This window comes from Hypanus sabinus, chromosome 1 (genome assembly GCF_030144855.1).
Source record: "Hypanus sabinus isolate sHypSab1 chromosome 1, sHypSab1.hap1, whole genome shotgun sequence".
Classification (NCBI taxonomy): Eukaryota; Metazoa; Chordata; class Chondrichthyes; order Myliobatiformes; family Dasyatidae; genus Hypanus; species Hypanus sabinus.
The window spans coordinates 75,152,064-75,172,142 of NC_082706.1; the positions used below are offsets into that span (position 1 = coordinate 75,152,064).

The window sequence follows — 20,079 nt, forward strand, 5'->3', positions numbered from 1 at the left end:
TCAAGTTCATGCACAAAGAACAATTCTCCTAGATACTGTTCTTCATCATCATGTCCAGCCCTGTCTGATTTCCCATTGATACCATCCCCAACACCCTTTTATTCATTGGAGCGTACTCTCAGTCAGTAGAAACATCATTCAGTAGTTGAAGGCTATTGTTCATTATGCGCTGTGTTGCATGGTATAGGTAATTATGGTCTTCCCATGACCATGATTGTTCTTGGCAAATTTTTCTACAGAAGGTTGAACAAGTTAGGTCTCTATTCATTGGAGCGTAGAAGGTTGAGGGGGGATTTGATCGAGGTATTTAAAATTTTGAGAGGGATAGATAGAGTTGACGTGAACAGGCTGTTTCCATTGAGAGTAGGGGAGATTCAAACTAGAGGACATGATTTGAGAGTTAGGGGGCAGAAGTTTAAGGGAAACACGAGAGGGTATTTCTTTACTCAAAGAGTGATAGCTGTGTGGAATGAGCTTCCTGTAGAAGTAGTAGAGGCCAGTTCAGTTGTGTCATTTAAGGTAAAATTGGATAGGTATATGGACAGGAAAGGAGTGGAGGGTTATGGGCTGAGTGCGGGTAGGTGGGACTAGGTGAGATTAAGGGTTCGGCATGGACTAGGAGGGCCAAGATGGCCTGTTTCCGTGCTGTGATTGCTATATGGTTATATGGTTATAAGTGGTTTGCCATTGCCTCCTTCTGGGCAGTGGCTTTACAAGATGGGTGACCCCAGCCATTATCAATACTGTTCCGAGTTTGTCTGCATGGTGTCATTAGTCATGTAACCAGGAGTTGTGATGTCCACTAGTTGCTCAAACAACCATCCATTTCCTACTCCTGTGGCTTCACCCGACCCTGATCGGGAGGCTAAGCAGGTGCTAAAACTTGCCCAAGGGTGACCTGCAGGCTAGTGGACCTTACCCCTCCTTTGGTAGAGATGTATCTCCCTACTCCCATTGAAAGACCGTTGATTACATTGCGGTATTGAGATATACAGCAGAGAAACAGGCCTGCTGAGGGTGAGCCATCTACATTAATTCTGTTCTTTTATTCTTTTCACACTCATCATTTCCCTGTGGATTACATCACTCACCTGCACGTTATGGGGGAAATTGCAGTGCTAGTTGACCTGCACATCTCTGCGATGTGGGAGGAAACTCAGAGCACCTGGGAAGAATGTGTAGATTATACAGGGACACACCTGGGGTGAGGATTGAACTTTGGACTTAAGCGCTAAGAGGCAGTAGCTCGACAGCTGTGCCACTACGCTGCCCAAGTAGTAAAGGCTGGTCCTTTAGGTACTGGCTTTCAGGATTAAACCTGGTGTGCCTGAGTGCTTGCAGGTTTGGACAGTGACGAAAGCCACCATGAAATTATCAAAGTCAGTTTCAGCACTACTTTACACAATGGTGTTCTTGTGTGAATTTCACAAAGGAAAATGCTCTTTATGCAAAAAACATTGGTGACATCTGTAACAATCAATGATTCAGGAACAGCTTCTTCCCTTCTGCCATTCTATTCCTAAATGGACATTGAACCCGTGAACACTACCTCACTTTTTAAAATATATATTATTTCTGTTTTTCATTATTTTAAATCTATTCAATACATATATACTATAATTTATCTACTTACTTAATTTTCTTCTTTATTTTGTATTGCATTGAACTGCTGCTCAGTTTACACATTTCATGACACATGCCAGTGAAAATAAACCTGAACACGAGGAAATCTGCAGATGCTGGATATTCAAACAACAACACACACAAAATGCTGGTGGAACACAGCAGGCCAGACAGCATCTATAAGGAGAAGCGCTGTCGACGTTTTGGGCCAAGACCCTTTGTCAGGACTAACTGAAAGAAAAGATAGTAAGAGATATGGAAGTGGGAGGGGGAGGGGGAAATCCGAAATGATAGGAGAAGACAGGAGAGGGAGGGATGAAGCTAAGAGCTGGAAAGCTGATTGGCAAAAGGGATACTCAGCTGGAGAAGGGAGAGGATCACAGGGTGGGAGGCCAAGGGAGAAAGAAAAGGGGAGGGGAGCACCAGAGGAAGATGGAGAGCTGGCAAGGAGTAATTGTGAGAGGGGCAGAGAGAGAAAAAGGAGGGGGGGGGGAGAGGAGAGAATAATAAGGTATGGGGTAAGAAGGGGAGGAGGGGCATTAATGGAAGTTAGAGAAATCAGTGTTCATGCCATCAGGTTGGAGGCTACCCAGATGGAATATAAGGTGTTGTTCTTCCAACCCGAGTGTGGCTTCATCTTGACAGTAGAGGAGGCCATGGATAGACGTATCAGAATGAGAATGGGATCTTCCTCTGGTGCTCTCCTCCCACTTTCTTTCTCCCTAGACCTCCCATCCCATGATCCTCTCCCTTCTCCAGCTGTGTATCCCTTTTGCCAATCAACTTTCCAGCTCTTAGCTTCATCCCTCCCCCTCCTGTCTTCTCCTACCATTTCAGATCTCCCCCTCCCACTTTCAAATATCTTACTATCTCTTCTTTCAGTTAGTCCTGACAAAGGGTCTCAGCCTGAAATGTCGACTGTACTTTTTCCTATAGATGCTGCCTGACCTGATGTGTTCCATCAGCATTTTGTGTTTGTTGTGATAATAAACCTGATTCTGATTCTGACCTTTTATGTTGTTAAAGGGCAGTAAGACAGCAATGTAGTTTCTAGACTCTGGTTGGTGATGTGCCACATAGAAGTGGGGAATCACATTGTTCTTCTCTCAGTCCAGCTTTCAACTGCACGTCATGTTTTTGATGAAATTGTGTGAAGGCATGTCTAAGTTTATGGTTGTGACATTTCCAGTTGACTTTGCCAGCCATCAGTTTTGTATATCTAACAGAGGTGTAAACATTTGCCTTTCAATATGTGCTCATGTAGTATTTCCTGTTGTGCCCTAATGATATGAAAGGCTGTGGGGAATTTTCCTAAAGTTTTCAGCCATTCAGGTGGGAGCTTGTTAAATACAGGGTCATAAGTTTTAACCAATATCTATGGATGTCTCCATTGCTTACGGCATCTGCAGCAGTACATTTTTGTGTATACGGCTAATAGAAGGGTTGTGAGCATTGCAACATTTGTTCATTGTAAGATAATTGCCATAACTTTTTTTTAGGTTTCATTGATTTTATTGTGGAGCCAACATTTTCGGTGCTGACTGATATATCTGAAAAGGTTGTAACTCCTCTTATTGATGAAGCATCCCGCCCTGGTGCTTGTGGATTTCGACGTTGCAGGTTGGTGTTTGAGGTCAAGACACCTCATCTCCCTGACTGTAACTCATTTTCATTTATGGTGATGTGGTTCCTCCTGTTTTCAATTTTCTAATTCCCATCACTCTCTGAAATGACTGCTGAAAGGATAATTGGCAGCTGATAGCCCTGTCCCGACCCAGGGAGGAGTTGATGGAGACTGACCAGTGACAATGATGGGAAATGATAAAGGTGAAATATAGGGCTCCCAGTCATTCTCAGTCCTCTCCCACCTTGATCTGACCAGCTCCTAAGTTTAGCTGTAGATGGCCACCAGTACAGTCCTGTGTGAATAAGCAGATTAGGTTCCAGTAAAAACATGTGACCTCTGTCTGAATTCATTCCACTCCTTGAAATGTAAATTTGATTGTCTGGACAGGAGATTGAAAGTATTTTATAATTTTTTGGTCTTTTGTTTATTAGGAGGGGCAGGAGTCTAAGCTGATCATTTCAAAAAGTGGCAGGAGCCAAAAACTATCTGCTTTGGGAGGCAGTCTGAACACCAGCCCGCATCATGGCCCTCTCCTACTTCGAACGTATAAGGATATGTGCTGCTGTTTCATTCTGCCCACTAATTATGTTGTTCATTTAGTAGGATCTCAATGCCCTCAGCATTATGCATTCTTGAACCATTTAATGACTCAGCACAACATAGCCCACCCCATCTCCCCATCAGTGTCTGAGCCACTGTTTACTTGTTTTTGCTGTTTTACTGTGAACCTATTCATTTTCCATGTCTCCAGTCTGAATAGTATTCCATCTACTGATGTGAAACATTCAAAGCTGAAGCATACAGGGGCTGAAGGATGTTCCTCAATAAATTCTTCCCTGCTTGCTGTGGATTTGAAGAACTTTAAAAGTTGCTGGAATGAAATATTACAACAAAACCGTGAGAAATGGAAAGCACTACATGCAAAAGGTCAGTGAATCATTATGTCCGAGGCAATATATATCTCTCAATTCATTTTACATAATGTACAATTGAAATGGCATATTAGTGAAGATTAATTTATCACCATTTTAGTGATTTACTTTCTCAAAGCTATTTTGTTTCTGTAGGATTCTCAAGTCCTGAGCTAATCAACACTTCAGTCAGTGACAAACCTATTTGTCCATTTGTTGCATTTATGTAGGGTTTTGCCAAGGGGCAACAGTAATTATTCTACCTCACAGTAAAATTGACTCTCGCCTTCCTGCCAAAACAGGCAATAAGGAGATTTCCAGTAGTTTATTGCGATTAAATCAATGTCCATTTTATCAATAAATCCTAGTCAATTCAAGTTTGTTGTCATTTAACTACATACATGTATACCATCAAACGAGACAATGTTTCACTGGACCAAGGAGTAAAGCACAGCAGTACACATAACACGCAATAACTTGGGAAAGTAAGAATTAAATCTACAAATGAAATAAGCATAAATAAACAAAGTAAAGAGCATAAATGAAATACTGTTGGGTACAGAACAAATTATCCAGAGAGACTTTGAATGTGATTTGGCAGCAAGTCCAGAATCCCGATGGCCTGAGGGAAAAAGCTGTTTCCCATCCTGACCATTCTTGTCTTTATGCATTGGAGTCTCCTGCCTGATGGTGGGAAGTCAAGGAGGACACTAGATGGATGGGTAGGATCCTTATTAATACTAAGGGCTCTGCCTACCCAGCGTTCCTGATAAATGCCCCAGATGGATGGTAGGGAGACCCCTATGACCCATTCGGCTGTTGTGAGAGTCCTTTGTAGGGACTTCCGATCCAATGCCCTGCTGCTCCTGTACCAGATGGAGGTACAGCTTGTCACTGTCAGTGGTGGTCCTGTAAAATACAGCTGAGGTGGGGGAGAAGTAGCTTTGTTTGCCTCAATCTCCTCAGGAAGTGGAGGCACTACTCTGTCTTATTCAGGGAGGTGATATTGAGGGACCAGGTAAGGTCATCAGTTATGTGAACTTCCAGGAGCTTGGTGCAATGAATTCTCTCTATAAAGGAGCCATGTATGCGCAGAGGGGGATGGTTCATCTGCACCTTCCTAAGGCCCACAATCATTTCCTTGGTCTTCTTCACATTCAGGCTTAGATTGTTGTTCTCACACCAGTCCTCCAGCCGCTCCACTTCCTCTCTGTACTCCGACTCATTATTGTCATTGATGAGGCCAACCACTGTGTCGCCCGCAAACTTGATGGCATGGTTTGAGCTGTATCCTGCCACAGAGTCCGCATCAACATATGAAGATATATCAATGATTTTTCACAAAATCTAAGAAAAAGTGCTTTTTATTGTAATTTGAAATTTATATGTTTGCAGTGTATCTATGGAGGTAACACTTTTACTGTACATGGTAAACACTTTGCTAGCATATAATTAATTCCTAAAATCATAGGAGGGTAGCTGAACAAGACCAGAACCATCTCACCTTTGCTGTGAAGAAGATCCTGCTCTCTGCTCAGTGTCTCTCTGACAAGAATATCCAGCTCAAGGACTCAAACACTGCAGCACTCAAACACTGTTGGTGCACTACAGCCTTCAGGTGATGGACCAAATACCTGGCATTGTAGCTGCTTTGTGGATCTAATTGTTTTACTACCTCCTATTAATTGGTGGCCAGCAAATGTATACTTCTGGCTCTCTAATGCTATCCTGGCAAATGTGAAAAATACAGGTGGCTGGTACATACTCTGGTTTTGCATCAGCAAATTTGGGTCCTGAGATAAACACAATCTGCAGATGCTGGAAATCCAAAGGAACACACACAAAATGCTGGAGGAACTCAGCAGGTCAGGCAGCATCTATGGAAATGAATAAACAGTCAACATTTCAGGCCAAGATCCACCTTCAGGACTGAAATGGAAGGAGAAAGATGCCAGAATGAAAAAAAAGGGGAAGGAGGATAGCTGGAATGTGATAGATTAAACTAAGTTGGTGGGAAAGGTAAAGGGCTGGAGAAAGAGGAATCTGAGAAGAGGGCAGAGTGGACCATAGGAGAAAGGGAAGGAGGAGGGGACCCAGGGGGAAGTGAGAGGCAGATGAGAAGAGGTAGAAGGCCAGAGTGGGGAATAGAAGAAAAGGGGAGGAGGAGGGGAAAAATACCATCTTTGAATGGTAGACGTTGTCTACCAAAGACAGCCAATACTATAACCAGCTACACTCAGTAAAATGTAGTAATATTTCCTATCATCAAAGTTTGTGAAATTTATTAACACAGAATGTGGAGCCAGAGACATAGAAGGTTTCAGTTAATGTCTTTTCATAACATGGAGTGTCTGAACATACTGTATGTATACTCACCTGCAAGCAGGGTTACTCAGACATTTTAGAGGGATCGTTAATGGTTTATTGCTGTTTGATCGCTATCTATTATCATAAGAACACAGTGACATTTGGCCTTTAGCAGTTATTTCAAGTTGCTAAAATTTCATGGGAATTGCCATAACAGTTGGCACAGTACCCCGATTGTTCAAGGATGCTGTCTGTGTAGAATTTGAATTTTCTCTTTACAAAAGTGTGGTGTTCCCACGGTGTTCCAGTTTCCACTCAGGTTTCAAAGACTGGCAGATTAAGAGCTTAGTTAGCCCCTGTAAATTGTAGGAGGGTGGTAGGACAAACAGGGTGGAGGAAATGCACACATGAGGGAGACTAGCCTCCAGGGAATTAAGTGCTGAGTGGGGTTGCTTTGAAACTAGTAGAAACTCTATTAAGCAAGTGGCCTTTTTCTATGAAAGTAGAGCAGTGAGGCTTATGAATAAGTGTGTTGTTCTCCAGTCTGGGTGTATTTGTAAGCAGTTCCTTTTGCAATGCATTAAAACTGTGATAACATGCATGGAGAGAAGCAATGGACCAGATTGGGCCAAGGTGCTGTTTGGCTAGTTCTTTGATTAACAGGAAAAAGCAACACATGCACTGTAAGACATATGAGCAGAATTGAGCCATATTGAGCCCCAGAGTCTGCTCCGCCATTGATTTATAATCCCTCTCAACTCCACTCCCCTGGCTTCTCCCCATAATCTTTGACACCATGACTAATCAAGGACCTATCAAACTCTACTCTAAATATACCCAATGACCTGGCCCCCACAGCCACCTGTGGCAATGAATTCCACAGTTTTACTACCCTCTGGCTAAAGAAATTCCTCCTCAACTCTGTTCTATAGGGATGTCCTTCAATTCTGAGGCTGTTCCTCTGGTCCTCGACTCATTCACAATTACAAAACAGCCACTCTACTGAGACCTTTCAATATTCAATAGGTTTCAATGAGATCCCCCCTGATTCTTCTAAACTAGACTAGACCAAGGAGATTGCAAGCATCTTGCTACTTGCTGTCTGCTGCGGGGTGGTGGAACTTACTGAGGCTCCCTTCTCAAAGTGAATTAATTATGTTTGGTTCTCTCAGTAGAGATCAGCTGGTGGTTAAAGGAAGTGCTCATGTTGAATCCAATGTTGCAGTGTTGTCAGGCCTGTATAGCTAGGCATCTACCAGTCCCCACCCAGCTAACTGAAGTCACCTGCCACACGTTTCCAACTCATCACCTGCAGCCCACTTAAACTGAGCTCTAGTCCACAATTCTTGTTCCCTCATACATGTCTACTCGTACGAACCAGTGAGCTGCAACCTGTTGCTTCTAGCTTTCAGTTGCCTTGTATGTTAAGTATCTGTTCTCTCTTGTTTTGTGGCCTCTCATGGCTTGTTACTTTGTAGTTTATTAGTGAAATATCATTCACTCCTGAAGTTTTCATCCGCAGCTTCCCCCAGGACATTGTGTTGGACCAGGGTTCACAATCCATCTCCCACTTCTGATCCCTTCTCCACACCTCAATGAGTTTGTCCTCTGGCTATCATCTGCAGGCCAATGGTCAATCAGAAAGAGCCAGTTAGCAAGTGGAGAAGTTCTATGAGGTTTCAGTGCCTTTAACCCTTCCACATGGAAGATGTATCTGCTCTTGGCCGAGCTGTCCCACAATCTACACACCCTCACTGTCACAGTTATGTCTGAGATCACAGGTATGCCACTTTGAAGTCCTTCATGGCTACCAATCCCCCTGTTGTTCCCTGCAGAGGAGCTATCAGTGGAGGTCCCATCTGTCAGGGCCCTAGTTCGCCAATGCCAGAATGCTTGGAAGAGGGCACAGAGGGCTATCCTAGATGTCAACCATGCCTACTGCGTCCAGTCTAACTGTCTTTGGTCAGCCAGACTACTTCGGCGTAAGGATCGTATCTGGCTGTCCACCCAAGAATACCACCTATTTCCATAGACCACTCAACCCACATGCACCTGCGCCTCCAGAAGCAAGGAAGATGGAAGATGGTCCAGTGTACACAGTTTGCAGGTCGATGGATTCACGCCATTGTGGATGGGGTATGCAGTTCCTGGCTAGCTGGGATGGGTACGGCCTAGAGGAGAGGTCTTGGTTACTGTCCTGTTTCATCTTTGATCCATCACTCATCAGAGAGTTCCAATGGACCCATCTGGATTGCCCTGGACCATCAGTGCTGGCTGTAGGGAAGGGTGGGCACTCTGTCAGATCTGCACAGGCAGGCACCTCCCAGCCAGCAGGAGTCTCCTGCCACTCATTTCCAAACCATCACCTGCAGCCTATTTAAACCCAGCTCTCATCCGCATTCCTTGTTCACTCATATGAACCAGCCAGCCTCAACAAATTGTTCCAAGCCTTCAGTTACCTTGTCATTTTAAGCATCTGTTCTTTCCTGTTTTGTGGCCCCTTGTGGCTTGTTATTTTGCAGTTTATTAGTAAAGGATTGTTTACTGCTAAATCATCTCTGCTACTCTGTATTTGAGTCAAGCCTCCTCAGCATTTCCTAACAAATGTGCTACTGTCTGTATCCAATCCCCTTTGCAGGAGTTTCATGTTAACTATATCCTTTAACAAACAGAAAGTGGTCCAATGTGTAAACAGCATACAGGAGTATGGCCATAAGCCATGAAGCATGCAGAACTGCGGTGTTGTGGCAGAAGTCTCCGTGTAATTGTTCTTCAGCGATTCGTACATGCTGCTACGTTTGACACACCAGCACAAACTCATCAAATCCTTGATGACTCTGGCGTCCCACTCATGCCATATGCAGAAAACGAGGGCCCTGTTGCAGCTCAAGCTATGATCAAACTAATAGCACACTTAGCAAACCAGGTTGCTCTGACAGAGCGACAGTTGGCAGTGGTGTCCTGCTGCCCTTTGCAGAACTTTTCCATCATGAAGATATCATGATTGCACCTTTTAAGGTAAGTTTGGATAAGTACATGGATGGGAGGTGTATGTATGTCAGGTCAATAGGACTAGGCCAGGGGTCGGCAACCCGCGGCTCTTTCATCTCTGTGCTGCGGCTCCCTGTGGCTTTGGAAAATAAATGATGAGTATTTAATAAAAGGTATTTTATGTTAGTTTGTTAGTTTTTGAAATGTAATTCTAAATTTGAAGATTATGGTGATCTTGTACAATCTAAATAAAACATGTTTTTTGTCGCTATTAATATACGTCTCCACTGCTAATGCCTGACTCCCGCCAGTGCGCGATTTCTTTAATTTTTTGATCCAAGGTAGGCTTACTATGGAGAATTCTAAAAAAAGAAAAGTGACTGAAGAAAACAGAACGTTTAATGATACGTGGGCTGATTCATTTGCTTTCACTGCTGATGAGACTGGTTTACTGGTGTGCTTAATATGCAATGAGAAACTAGCAAACAACAAAAAGTCAAAAGTCGCAAGACATTTCCAGAATAAACACGCAGCCTTTGCTCAAAAATATCCGGATGGAGATGAGAGAAAAAAGCCGTTTCGGAACTGATGCGAAAGGTTGATCTGAGCAAAAATCATTTCAAGAAGTGGATGAAGTCTGGAAAATCAACTACATATGCTAGTTTTGTTGCTGCTCAGGAAATAGTCAGGCACGGGAAGCAGTTTACAGATGGTGAATATATAAAATAATCTTTCATTAAGATTTCAGAACATCTATTCACGGACTTGAAAAACAAGAGTGAAATTGTGCAGAAAATCAGGGATATGCTCCTCTCTGCAAAGACTGTCAAAGACAGAACCATAAAAAAGGCAGAAGACATCACAAGACAGCAAATTGAAGACATCAATTCAGCTGTGGCCTACTTGATTGCCTGTGACGAGTCTAAAGACAAAGGTGATATTGAACAAATAGCGCTGTTCTGCCGGTATATAAACTGCCGGGCCACAGGAAGAAATGATTGAGTTGATACCTCTAAAAGACCAAACACGGGGGGAGGACATCTGTGAGGCTGCCTTGAATTGTTTAAGAGCCAAAGGAATAAAGACCACCCACCTGGTGTCAGTAGCTATTGATGGGGCACCAAGTATGACAGGAGTGCACAAGGGATTTGTGGCTTTACTGCAGAAGTCGCTGGACAGAAAACTGCTGACTTTTCACTGCATCTTGCACCAAGATGCATGGTGCGCTCAAACATTTCCTCCGGAACGCACAGAAGTAATGGATGTTGTCATTCAGATTGTCAATAAAATAATGGCAAAAAGTTTAAATCACCGTCAATTTCGTTCGTTACTGGATGAGCTGGAAAGCGCATATTCTGATCTGCTGCACAACAAAGTCCGGTGGCTGTCCAGAGGGGAGGTGCTGAAACGCTTTGTCGCGTGTCTGGAAGAAGTGAAAACTTTCCTGGGCAGCAAAGGGCTCACCTTTCCTGAGCTGGAACAGCCAGAGTGGCTGGAAAAGCTACACTTCATGGTAGACATGACAGCGCACCTGAACATGCTGAACACAACTCTTCAGGGGAAAGGACGCACAGCCCTGCACATGTTGGGGGATGTTTTGGCATTCGAGTGCAAGTTGACAGTGCTTGCCAGAGATTTACAGAAAGGCACATTGACTCACTTCCCCAATTTGAGAGAGTTCAAACAAGCTCACGACATGATAAATTTGGAGTATTTACATTCTGCAATCATCGCAATGCAAACATCGTTTGGTAAACGCTTCTGTGATTTCAGAGAGGGAAAAAAAAACACATTATCCTATCCGGTCACTCCCCTAAGCATCGATCCATCCCTACTGAATACGACTGCATTGGCAGGTGTGAGTCAACCTGATCTTGAGATGGAACTGGCCGACATAGCCGACAAGGACATATGGGTGTCCAAGTTTAGACGCTTGACAGCAGACCTTGAAGATGTTGCCCGTCAGAAGGCCGTTCTTGCTCAGAATCACAAATGGAGTGATATTGAAAACCTCCCCGAACCGGCCAAACTTGTGTTCGAAACATGGAGTGCTATCCCCGACATTTATATAAATATTAAAAAGTAGGCGCTTGGAGTCCTGTCGATCTTTGGATCCACATATGTATGTAAGCAGGTGTTCTCCAACAGTATTAAAAACAAACATCGCGCACGCCTCACAGATGACAGCTTGTGATCCTGTGTAAAGATGAAGGTGACGTCATACAGCCCTAATGTGCAGACGCTGTGCGCTGAGGTCCAGGAGCAGAAATCCCATTAACCAAGTATAATAAATATTTTAATTGTCTATTATTTTACGTATATTCATATTTTTTCATTGTTCAGTGAAATAGTACTTTTATTTTCAGGTTGACAGCTGGCTGACGTTATTTTTGGTTTGCTGCTGGTGGACAATTTAAGTTCGGCGTTTTTCATAAATACAAGAAGGACTCAAATAGATTGAGTATTTTACTTAAAAGTAACCTTCAACCCAACGTCTTTTTATCGGAGTTCAAAATGTTTTTGTTGCATGCAGAAATGTAATTTCGTTTTCTCTGCAGGAGTTCATCGATTTCATAAATGTAACACATTATAGTTTGTTTATACATAGCATAAAGGCAAAAAAAAACGTTGTATGCAGTGTTATTTCATTTTAAATGTCAAACCGGTTTTGTAGCTCCCAGTGTTTTCTGTGGGAAACGGGTCCAAATGGCTCTTTCAGTGTTAAAGGTTGCCGACCGCTGGACTAGGCAGAAAAACGGCTCACATGGATTAGATGGGCTGAAGGGCCTGTATATGCATTGTAGTGCTCTACAACTCTATGAGCTCAATCTAGTAATCAGCAAATAAATCAGAATGAGAACAAATACTAAACGGAGGAGAAAAGACTATCTAAAGAGCCCTCCACTGGCCACTGTGTTATTTCAAAAATATTAACCAACAACAATATGTTCACATTAAATTGAACACATTTCCAAATTGCCCCGCTGCATTCTTCTTGTAGTAGCACCCAATGGTTGGTGAAGGTGAAGGACATCAACATTCTTTGGAGGTAAACCAGCAGACAGCATAGCCCATGTGGCAATAGTCTGGGTGATATCTGACAGGTGTACAGCCAGAGTATTGTAGCATATGGGATAGAATGTTGCCTCCCAAGGATTATATCAGTATTCCTAGTAATAGGCAAACTAGTGGACATCCTCTTTACACACTTGTATCACAGCAGAGGAGTTTGTTTGATAGTTCATCAAACAGAAATATAGACTGTTCCTCTCTCCACAAATGTTTCCTGACATGCTGAATATTTCTAAATGAAAACAAAGGGTTTTTGCTCCCTTTGGGCATTAGATAGCTTATTTATGGAAGGTGTGGTATATGTGATAAACTTGTATCTTACTTGGGACCACATGTGCACAATGGAGTTAGCTTTCATTTCCATTCTGGAAAGAGTGCCTCAAAGCTATCACTTTAGTGCCTACTTTAGTTTTTTTCTCATTGAACATAGGATTTCTGGAAGACATTCCAATGCCCCACACATTCCATTGTGCATATCCATTACACTCCTCCTGAAGTCTGCACCTTCAACTGTTCCTCGGAACAGTTAAGGCATACAGAAACATTTGAGCCTCCCAAACCATGAGTGTGAATAGTGTAGCGAAGCATCTGAATGTTTGAGATGAGAAAATGATTCATGAGGGTTTGGTGAATTGAGCTGTGTTAGAAGCCAGTGGTGCATTTAGAAGGATATATTACTGACACTGATCAAGTATGTCCGTTCAATGAATTTCTTGCCATATCCCAGTACTTGTTGCTTGATTTCCTAGTATTAATTGTCATGGCTTTCTGTCCCCATTGTTTTCCGAGCTTATGTCTGGAAGGTTTCCTGTTACATTGCAGATTAGGGGCATCACTGCTCCTTCGTATATCCTTCACATTGCCATTTGGACAGCATTCAACTATTTCAGAACAGCCTTCTCTGTTACCATGTTTTGTAGTTCACACACTTGACAATTATCAGTCCCTCCAGGCAGAATATATTCATTCATTATGTGTTGTGTTGTATGACGTAGACGATGATGGTCTTTTATGACCATATTGCTCTTGGCAAATTTTTCTACAGAAGTAGCTTGTCATTGTCTTCTTCTGGGCAGAGTCTTTACAAGATGAGTGATTCCTGCCGTTATTAATACTCTTCAGCGTTTGTCTGCCTGGCATCAGTGGTCACATAATTAACATCAACGTCAAAGCACGTTTGTTATCAGATAATATATAAATTATACTCCTTGAGATTTGTTTGTTTACAGGCAGCCAGAAATCAAGAACCCAATTTTTTAAAAAAGAATGAGCATAACTACTGCGCAGACACAAAAGGGGGCAAGATCAACCAATATACAAACAGCAGTAGCAAATGAATTGAATTGACTTTATTTCTTACACGCTTCACATACATGGGGAGTAAAAACCTTAATGTTATGTTTCCGTCTATGTGTAATAATAGTAATTTATAATAAATAGAATAGTCAATGTAACATAGAAATACAGTCGTATCAGCATGAGTTAATCAATCTGATGGCCTGGTGGAAGAAGCTGTCCCGCACCCTGTTGGTCCTGGCTTTTATGCAGCGGTACTGTTTCCTGGATGGTAGCAGCTGGAATAGTTTGTGGTTGGAGTAACTTGGGTCCCCAGTGATCTTTGGGCCCTTTTCTCACACCTGTCTTTGCAAATATCCTGGTGATGTGTCCTCAGTGATGTGGATGGCGCAGAACTTAAAGCTGTTCACTCTCTCAACCCAGGCTCTATTGACGTCAATAGGGGCTAGCCCATCTCCATTCCTCCTATAGTCCACAACCAGCTCCTTTAGTTTTGTGACATTGAGGGAGAGGTTGTTTTCTTGACACCACTGTGTCAGAGAGATGACTCCTTCCCTGTAGGCTACCTCATTATTGTTTGAGATAAGGCCAATTGAGGTAGTGTCACTGGCAAATTTAATTTGCAGATGAGAGCTGTGGGTGGTGACACAATCATGGGTATACAGAGAGTAAAGGAGGGAACTTAGTACACAGAGGCTCCTGTGTTGAGGGTCAGAGGGGCAGAGGTGAGGGAGCCCACTCTTACCACCTGCCGGTGATCTGACAGGAAGTCCAGGATCCAGCTGCACAAGGCAGAGTGAAGGCCGAGGTCTCTGAGTTTCTTGTCAAGCCTAGGTGGAATTAGGGTGTTGAATGCTCCACTGTAGTCCAAGAACAGCATTCTCACATAAGTATGCTTTTTCTCCAGATGTATAAGGATAGTATGTAGACTGGTGGCTATTGCATCATCTGTGGATCGATTGTGTTGGTAGGAGAATTGTAGGGAGTCTAGTGTGGGTGATAGCAAGCTGCAGATGTAGTCCTTAACCAGCCTCTCAAAACATTTGTTTATTATTGAGGTGAGTGCGACAGGGTGCCAGTCATTCAGGCATGTTACAAAGAACAATACAGTACAGTACAAGCCATCCGGCCCACAGTGTTGTGCTGACCCTTGTATCTTGGTCTTTTTTGATACAGGGACACTGGTGGATAATTTGAAGCAGAAGGACACTGTACACTGGTTCAGCATTTTGAACCAGGTTGAGTCCTTAGATCTGCTCCCTGGAGCAGCCGGGGTAGTAGGCACAAGCCTTGATCTGAGTTCAGCATATTAGGCAAAAATGTCACAAAACTCACAGATGACTACCACCAGAAAGAGGACTGAACATTGTGGGAGAGCATGTCATCTGCACCACCTGCCCTCGTGGCTTCACATGACCCTGATCAGGGGGCTAAGCAGGTGCTACACCTTACCCAAAGGTGATCTGCAAGCTAACAGAAGGAAGGAGCACCTTACACCTCCTTTGGTAGAGATGTATCTCCACCCAAAAAAGTGCATCTCTTAAAACAGGTGCAATTCAGGTTGAAGCAGTTCATTGTTGCTTTGACTGACGGTAGCCCCTTGTGAAAATGGCCATTGGCTTATTTGTCAGTTGAGCTCAATTAACATTTTTATCCCCAGAGAAGGTTGTTGGTTCCAGATCCAGTTCACAGGTCTAAAGACAAGAACTAAGTGATGCGCTGCTGTAGTACTAAGAGAACATTGTCCTTGGAATGAGATATTAAATCCCCTGACACTCTGACTCGTGTTGCTATTAAATCTTCTGCCTTAGATGGATATGAAAAAAATCCTAAGGTATCATTATGAAAAAGTACAAGGGTGTTTGCCTTGTAAACAGGAGGCCTAGAACTAGAGGGTGTGGTGTTGGGGTAAAGGGTAAAACATCAGAAAGCAATATAGAGAAATTTCTTCTTCTGAAGGGTTGTATCTCTCCAGAGCACTTTGGATAGCTGATCCATTTAACATATTCAAAGAAGAGACAGAGGTTTGCACTGTGAGGGGATCAAAACTCAGATGAGAAAGTACAAAAAGATCATCTCACTAAGATCATACAGAAATTGTCAGCCTTGCAAATTATTTAGCTTCCAATATCTATTGTGCTCCTAGCATTGAAATATTCAAAATTCGCACCCATCCCATGCATGACTTTGCTATGTCAAATTTCAGTCTTTATCTGATTTTTTAATTATAAAAATGACTTGCCCTCAATAATAATTCATTGAGACCAATTTCCTTAATATGTTGCCCACCCACATAACAGAATACTAGAGACTGACACATAGAAGAGTTATAGATGTAAAATAGATATACAATATAAATCCATTGGTAGGAAATGTACTGTTAAAGTGTTAAAATGGTATTAAAATGGTATTTCTGTATGATATTCCAAATGAATTCATTATGCAGTGTGAATGAAAAACCCTCAAAATAGAAGTCAGAGTGAAGTTTTCCAGGACCTGCTGACAATGTGAAGTTCACCAATTTTCTAACGACACTTCTTTAATTTGTTTAATTAGATGCTGAAGAAAAAGCAAAAAGAGAAGCTGTAGAAAAGGCTGAACAAGAGTCCAAGGAAGTTGCAAAAAATGAAAATGCAGAACAACATCACGTTAATAAAGAACAAAGAGCTGAACAGGAAAGGGGCAGTGATGAAGAAAAGCACACAGAAGGTCATATTGCCAATATTAATCCTATTCATAACTCCAATAAAGACACCAAGTCTAATGAGGAAGAAAGCCATTCTGAAACAGAGGAAAGTGCTGAAAAAGAAGCTTCTGAAAGCAGAACACAGCCTATACAGAATTGTAAGTCAGTGCCTCATTACATTTACATGATAAATGTCTTTTTCCACAGTATTTCTGACACCCATTTACCTTAGGGATACACAACATTGGAAAGTCATTCAACCAATAAACTTGATTCAAGTTTATTGCCACCTGCATAAGTACAGAGAGGTATGGATACAATGGAAACCATGGTTACAGCAGTATTACAGGCATCTAGATCCAGACAACATACAGTCACAGGACAGTATAATCAGGACAATGGTGCAAACTCAAAACATAATCAGAGACAATCCCATGATAATGCAAGAGGAGATTGACAGTGTTCTGTTGCTGATGTAAGATTAGGGCTGTATTCATTTCCAGTCTGAAGCTGTATAAATGCCCTCCAATTGACATACTCCACCTGATTTTTAATCTTAGATAGTGTGACCAGTCCTTCTTAAAATCTTCCTTACTAACTTGCCTCAGGTATAGTGGAGATATTTTGGAAGTTCTACAGATCTGCAAATGAATTAAATAGTGTGAAGGTTTGCACCCTGCAGAAAGCAAAGGAGCTGAAACTGGCAGAATGGGCAGACACAGCAAATGAAAAGAATGCATATTGTTAACATCATGTCAGCTTCCTTTCTTCATGGGTTCATTACAACACATTTGAAATATTCAAAAGATATTTGATAAGCGAAGGCATGGACCATATATTATTAATGTCTGGTGGAGATTACAGTTGTTTTTTTGGATTCTAATTCTGCCTCGAATCCCACGGTTGAAAACCTTGGCTTGTAAATTTAAAGTGAAAGTTAAGTTTAGTGTTAGTTACACAAGTCCATGTATGCACAAGTGCAATGAAAAACTAACTTACAGCAGCATCAGTGGCACATAGCACCAGATAAGCAGCATTCCCAAGAAAAGAAAGTATATATAAACTATATACACCTCTTATCAGAAAGAACACAATCAGAACAAAAGATGTTATATTGAATAAAGTGCATTCATTTGGTGATATGCTTGAATGCACACTGATTCTTTAGCCCTCAAGGACCAATATGATTAGATCTTGTACACTGTGAACTGAAAGGCCTCGACTGAACAAATGAATTTAGGGTCAAGCCACTGGGGACTGGTAACAATGGGCACCGAGGATGGGATCAGATTAGAGCTCGGTGAGGATGGATCACTATTGGTTTGGAGAGGTAACCATAGTGGCAGGGACCAGCTGCCATGGATGAAGGTCAGCCCAGTGGACAAGAAGGGGTACTGAACTTTCTGATTGGTTGTGTTCTGTGTTGTTCTGCTGAGAATTGTAGGCATTGTGTATTAGTACTGGAATGTGTATCCTGCCCCCAGTACATCCTTGGTTGGTTATTAATGTACACAGTGTATTACATCGTACATTTCAGTGTACATGTATCTGTTGAGGGGAAAAAACAGTCAATGGTTCCAGTAACACCGTACATCAGGATTGAAACCTAATGAAGGGCCTTGACCTGAAACGTCAAGTGTCCATTGCCCACCATAGATGCAGATTAACACTTTGAGCTTCTCCAGATCCTTTTTGTTATAAGAGTAACCTGCTATGAGCATTAAGCATGTAACCTAGAAGAGCAACTTGACCATTGTTCCCACCATGAGATTCCATTGTCTTGAATCTGTAGAGGTACATCTCCTTAAAGCAACACACACAAAATGCTGGAGGAACTCAGCAGGTCCGGCAGTATCTTTGGAAATGAATAAACAGTCAATGTTTTGGGCTGAGACCCTTCTTCAGGACTGGAAAGGAAAGGGGAAGATATTGCTACAGATTTTTTGTTTCTGGACCTCAAGATTTCTCAATATCCTTTCTCTTCTGGTTTCTTCTAGTTACTTGAAGATATATGGTACCCCTCCAACTATCTTAACCTCGATTTCTTCCTCTGGTAAAAACAATTCTCCCCCTCCATCCTTTATTCCCCACTCTAACCTTTCATCTCTGATGATTATCTATCACTTTCCCCTGGGTCCCCTCCTCCTTCCCTTTCTCCTATAGTCTACTCTGCTCTCTTCTCAGATTCCTTCTTCTCCAGCCCTTTATCGTTCCCACTCACTGGGCTTCACCTATCACCTTTCAGCTAGCCTCCTTCCCTTTTTCTCACCTTTTTCTTCTGGAAGATGCCAGAATAAAAAGGTGGGGGAGGGGAAGGAGGATAGCTAGAAGGTGACAGGTGAAGACAGGTGGGTAGTAAAGGTCAAGGGCTGGGAAAGAAGGAATCTGATAGGGAAGGAGAGTGGACCATAGAAGAAAGGAAGGAGGAGAGGACCCAGGATGGTGATAGGCAGGACAGAAGAGGAAAGAGGCCAGAGTGGGGAACAGAAGAAGAGGGGAGGGGAACAGAAAATTTCTAGATTGGAATTCTCCAACCTTCAGTAACTTGCTCTTTCTGTATTAAAACTGGGCATTTCTGCCAGCCATCCATTTGGGAGGCTGGCGTAGTTTTTCTTTCTCCATTTACATAGGCTTACTTGATGGGCATGCTCCTTAGCGTTGCCATCAATGCCATATAACACAGACAAAAAACTTACTTCTAATTACCACATTAATTCATTTGGTCTCCGATTCAGATATACATTTATCAAGTGTACTTGGAAACATGCAGTGAAATTTGTCATTTGCATTAACAAGCAACACGCTTAAGGACGTACTGGAGCAGTGGGTAAGAGTCGCCACATTTTGCATACCCACAATGCATTGCAGAACAACAGAACACAACAACAGCAACACCAACATCAAAATAAGCCCCTTGCCTCTCTGTCCACCCACATTCACAATCCTCCAACTCAAGAACATACTTTCAGACATAAATATTTTTTTATTCTACAAATCCTTCCATTCCTTTTTTGCAACAGAAACTTGATTTCTATGAAGGGTGTCAGACTAGAAATGTTAACTTGTTTCCTCTCACAGATGTGGTTTCACCATTTTATACTTCATTTCAGAACCTGCAAACTTTTTTTGATTCTCTTTCAAGTACTGTCAATGTGGGTCTCAGTTGTATATTGGGAGATATTTAGTTTGATGGTGAGGGAAATGTGTTGCTTGATGACCTTTATTCAGATTAGCTGAGGGCTTGGCTGGCGTTATTGATTCTGGAAGTGGGGATTTTGGATTCCTTCCCTGGAGGTCTGTCAGTGGAGATGATAGTTCCAGATATTTTCACCTCAGCTGTGTCGTGACTGGCATGGCAATATTGAAGTGAGGTCAGTTTGGATCTGAACTGCTGTTTTATTAACCCTGTTTGTTAAGGCCCATTTGACTTGCCTTAGAGGAGCTGGAATTGAGATTAATTGGATTGATTCTTTGGCTAAGAGAGAATGACTAGAATGAACATACTTTTCAATCTAATTAACATCTGTTATTGCCACAGCTTTTTTGTTTCTGGACCTCAAGATTTC

The 20,079-nt window shown here is 42.3% G+C and overlaps 1 protein-coding gene across 1 annotated transcript in view; it reads left to right on the plus strand.

Annotated features, from left to right (window-relative positions):
- The window catches only part of LOC132394689 (dual specificity calcium/calmodulin-dependent 3',5'-cyclic nucleotide phosphodiesterase 1C-like), a 319,390-nt gene that overhangs the window by 237,771 nt on the left and 61,540 nt on the right, over positions 1 to 20,079 (plus strand). Inside the window, exons 13-15 of the mRNA XM_059971072.1 lie at positions 3,123 to 3,243; positions 4,002 to 4,177; positions 16,384 to 16,671. Of these exons, the coding sequence (XP_059827055.1) occupies positions 3,123 to 3,243; positions 4,002 to 4,177; positions 16,384 to 16,671 (585 nt within the window). The remainder of the gene's footprint in view (positions 1 to 3,122; positions 3,244 to 4,001; positions 4,178 to 16,383; positions 16,672 to 20,079) is intronic.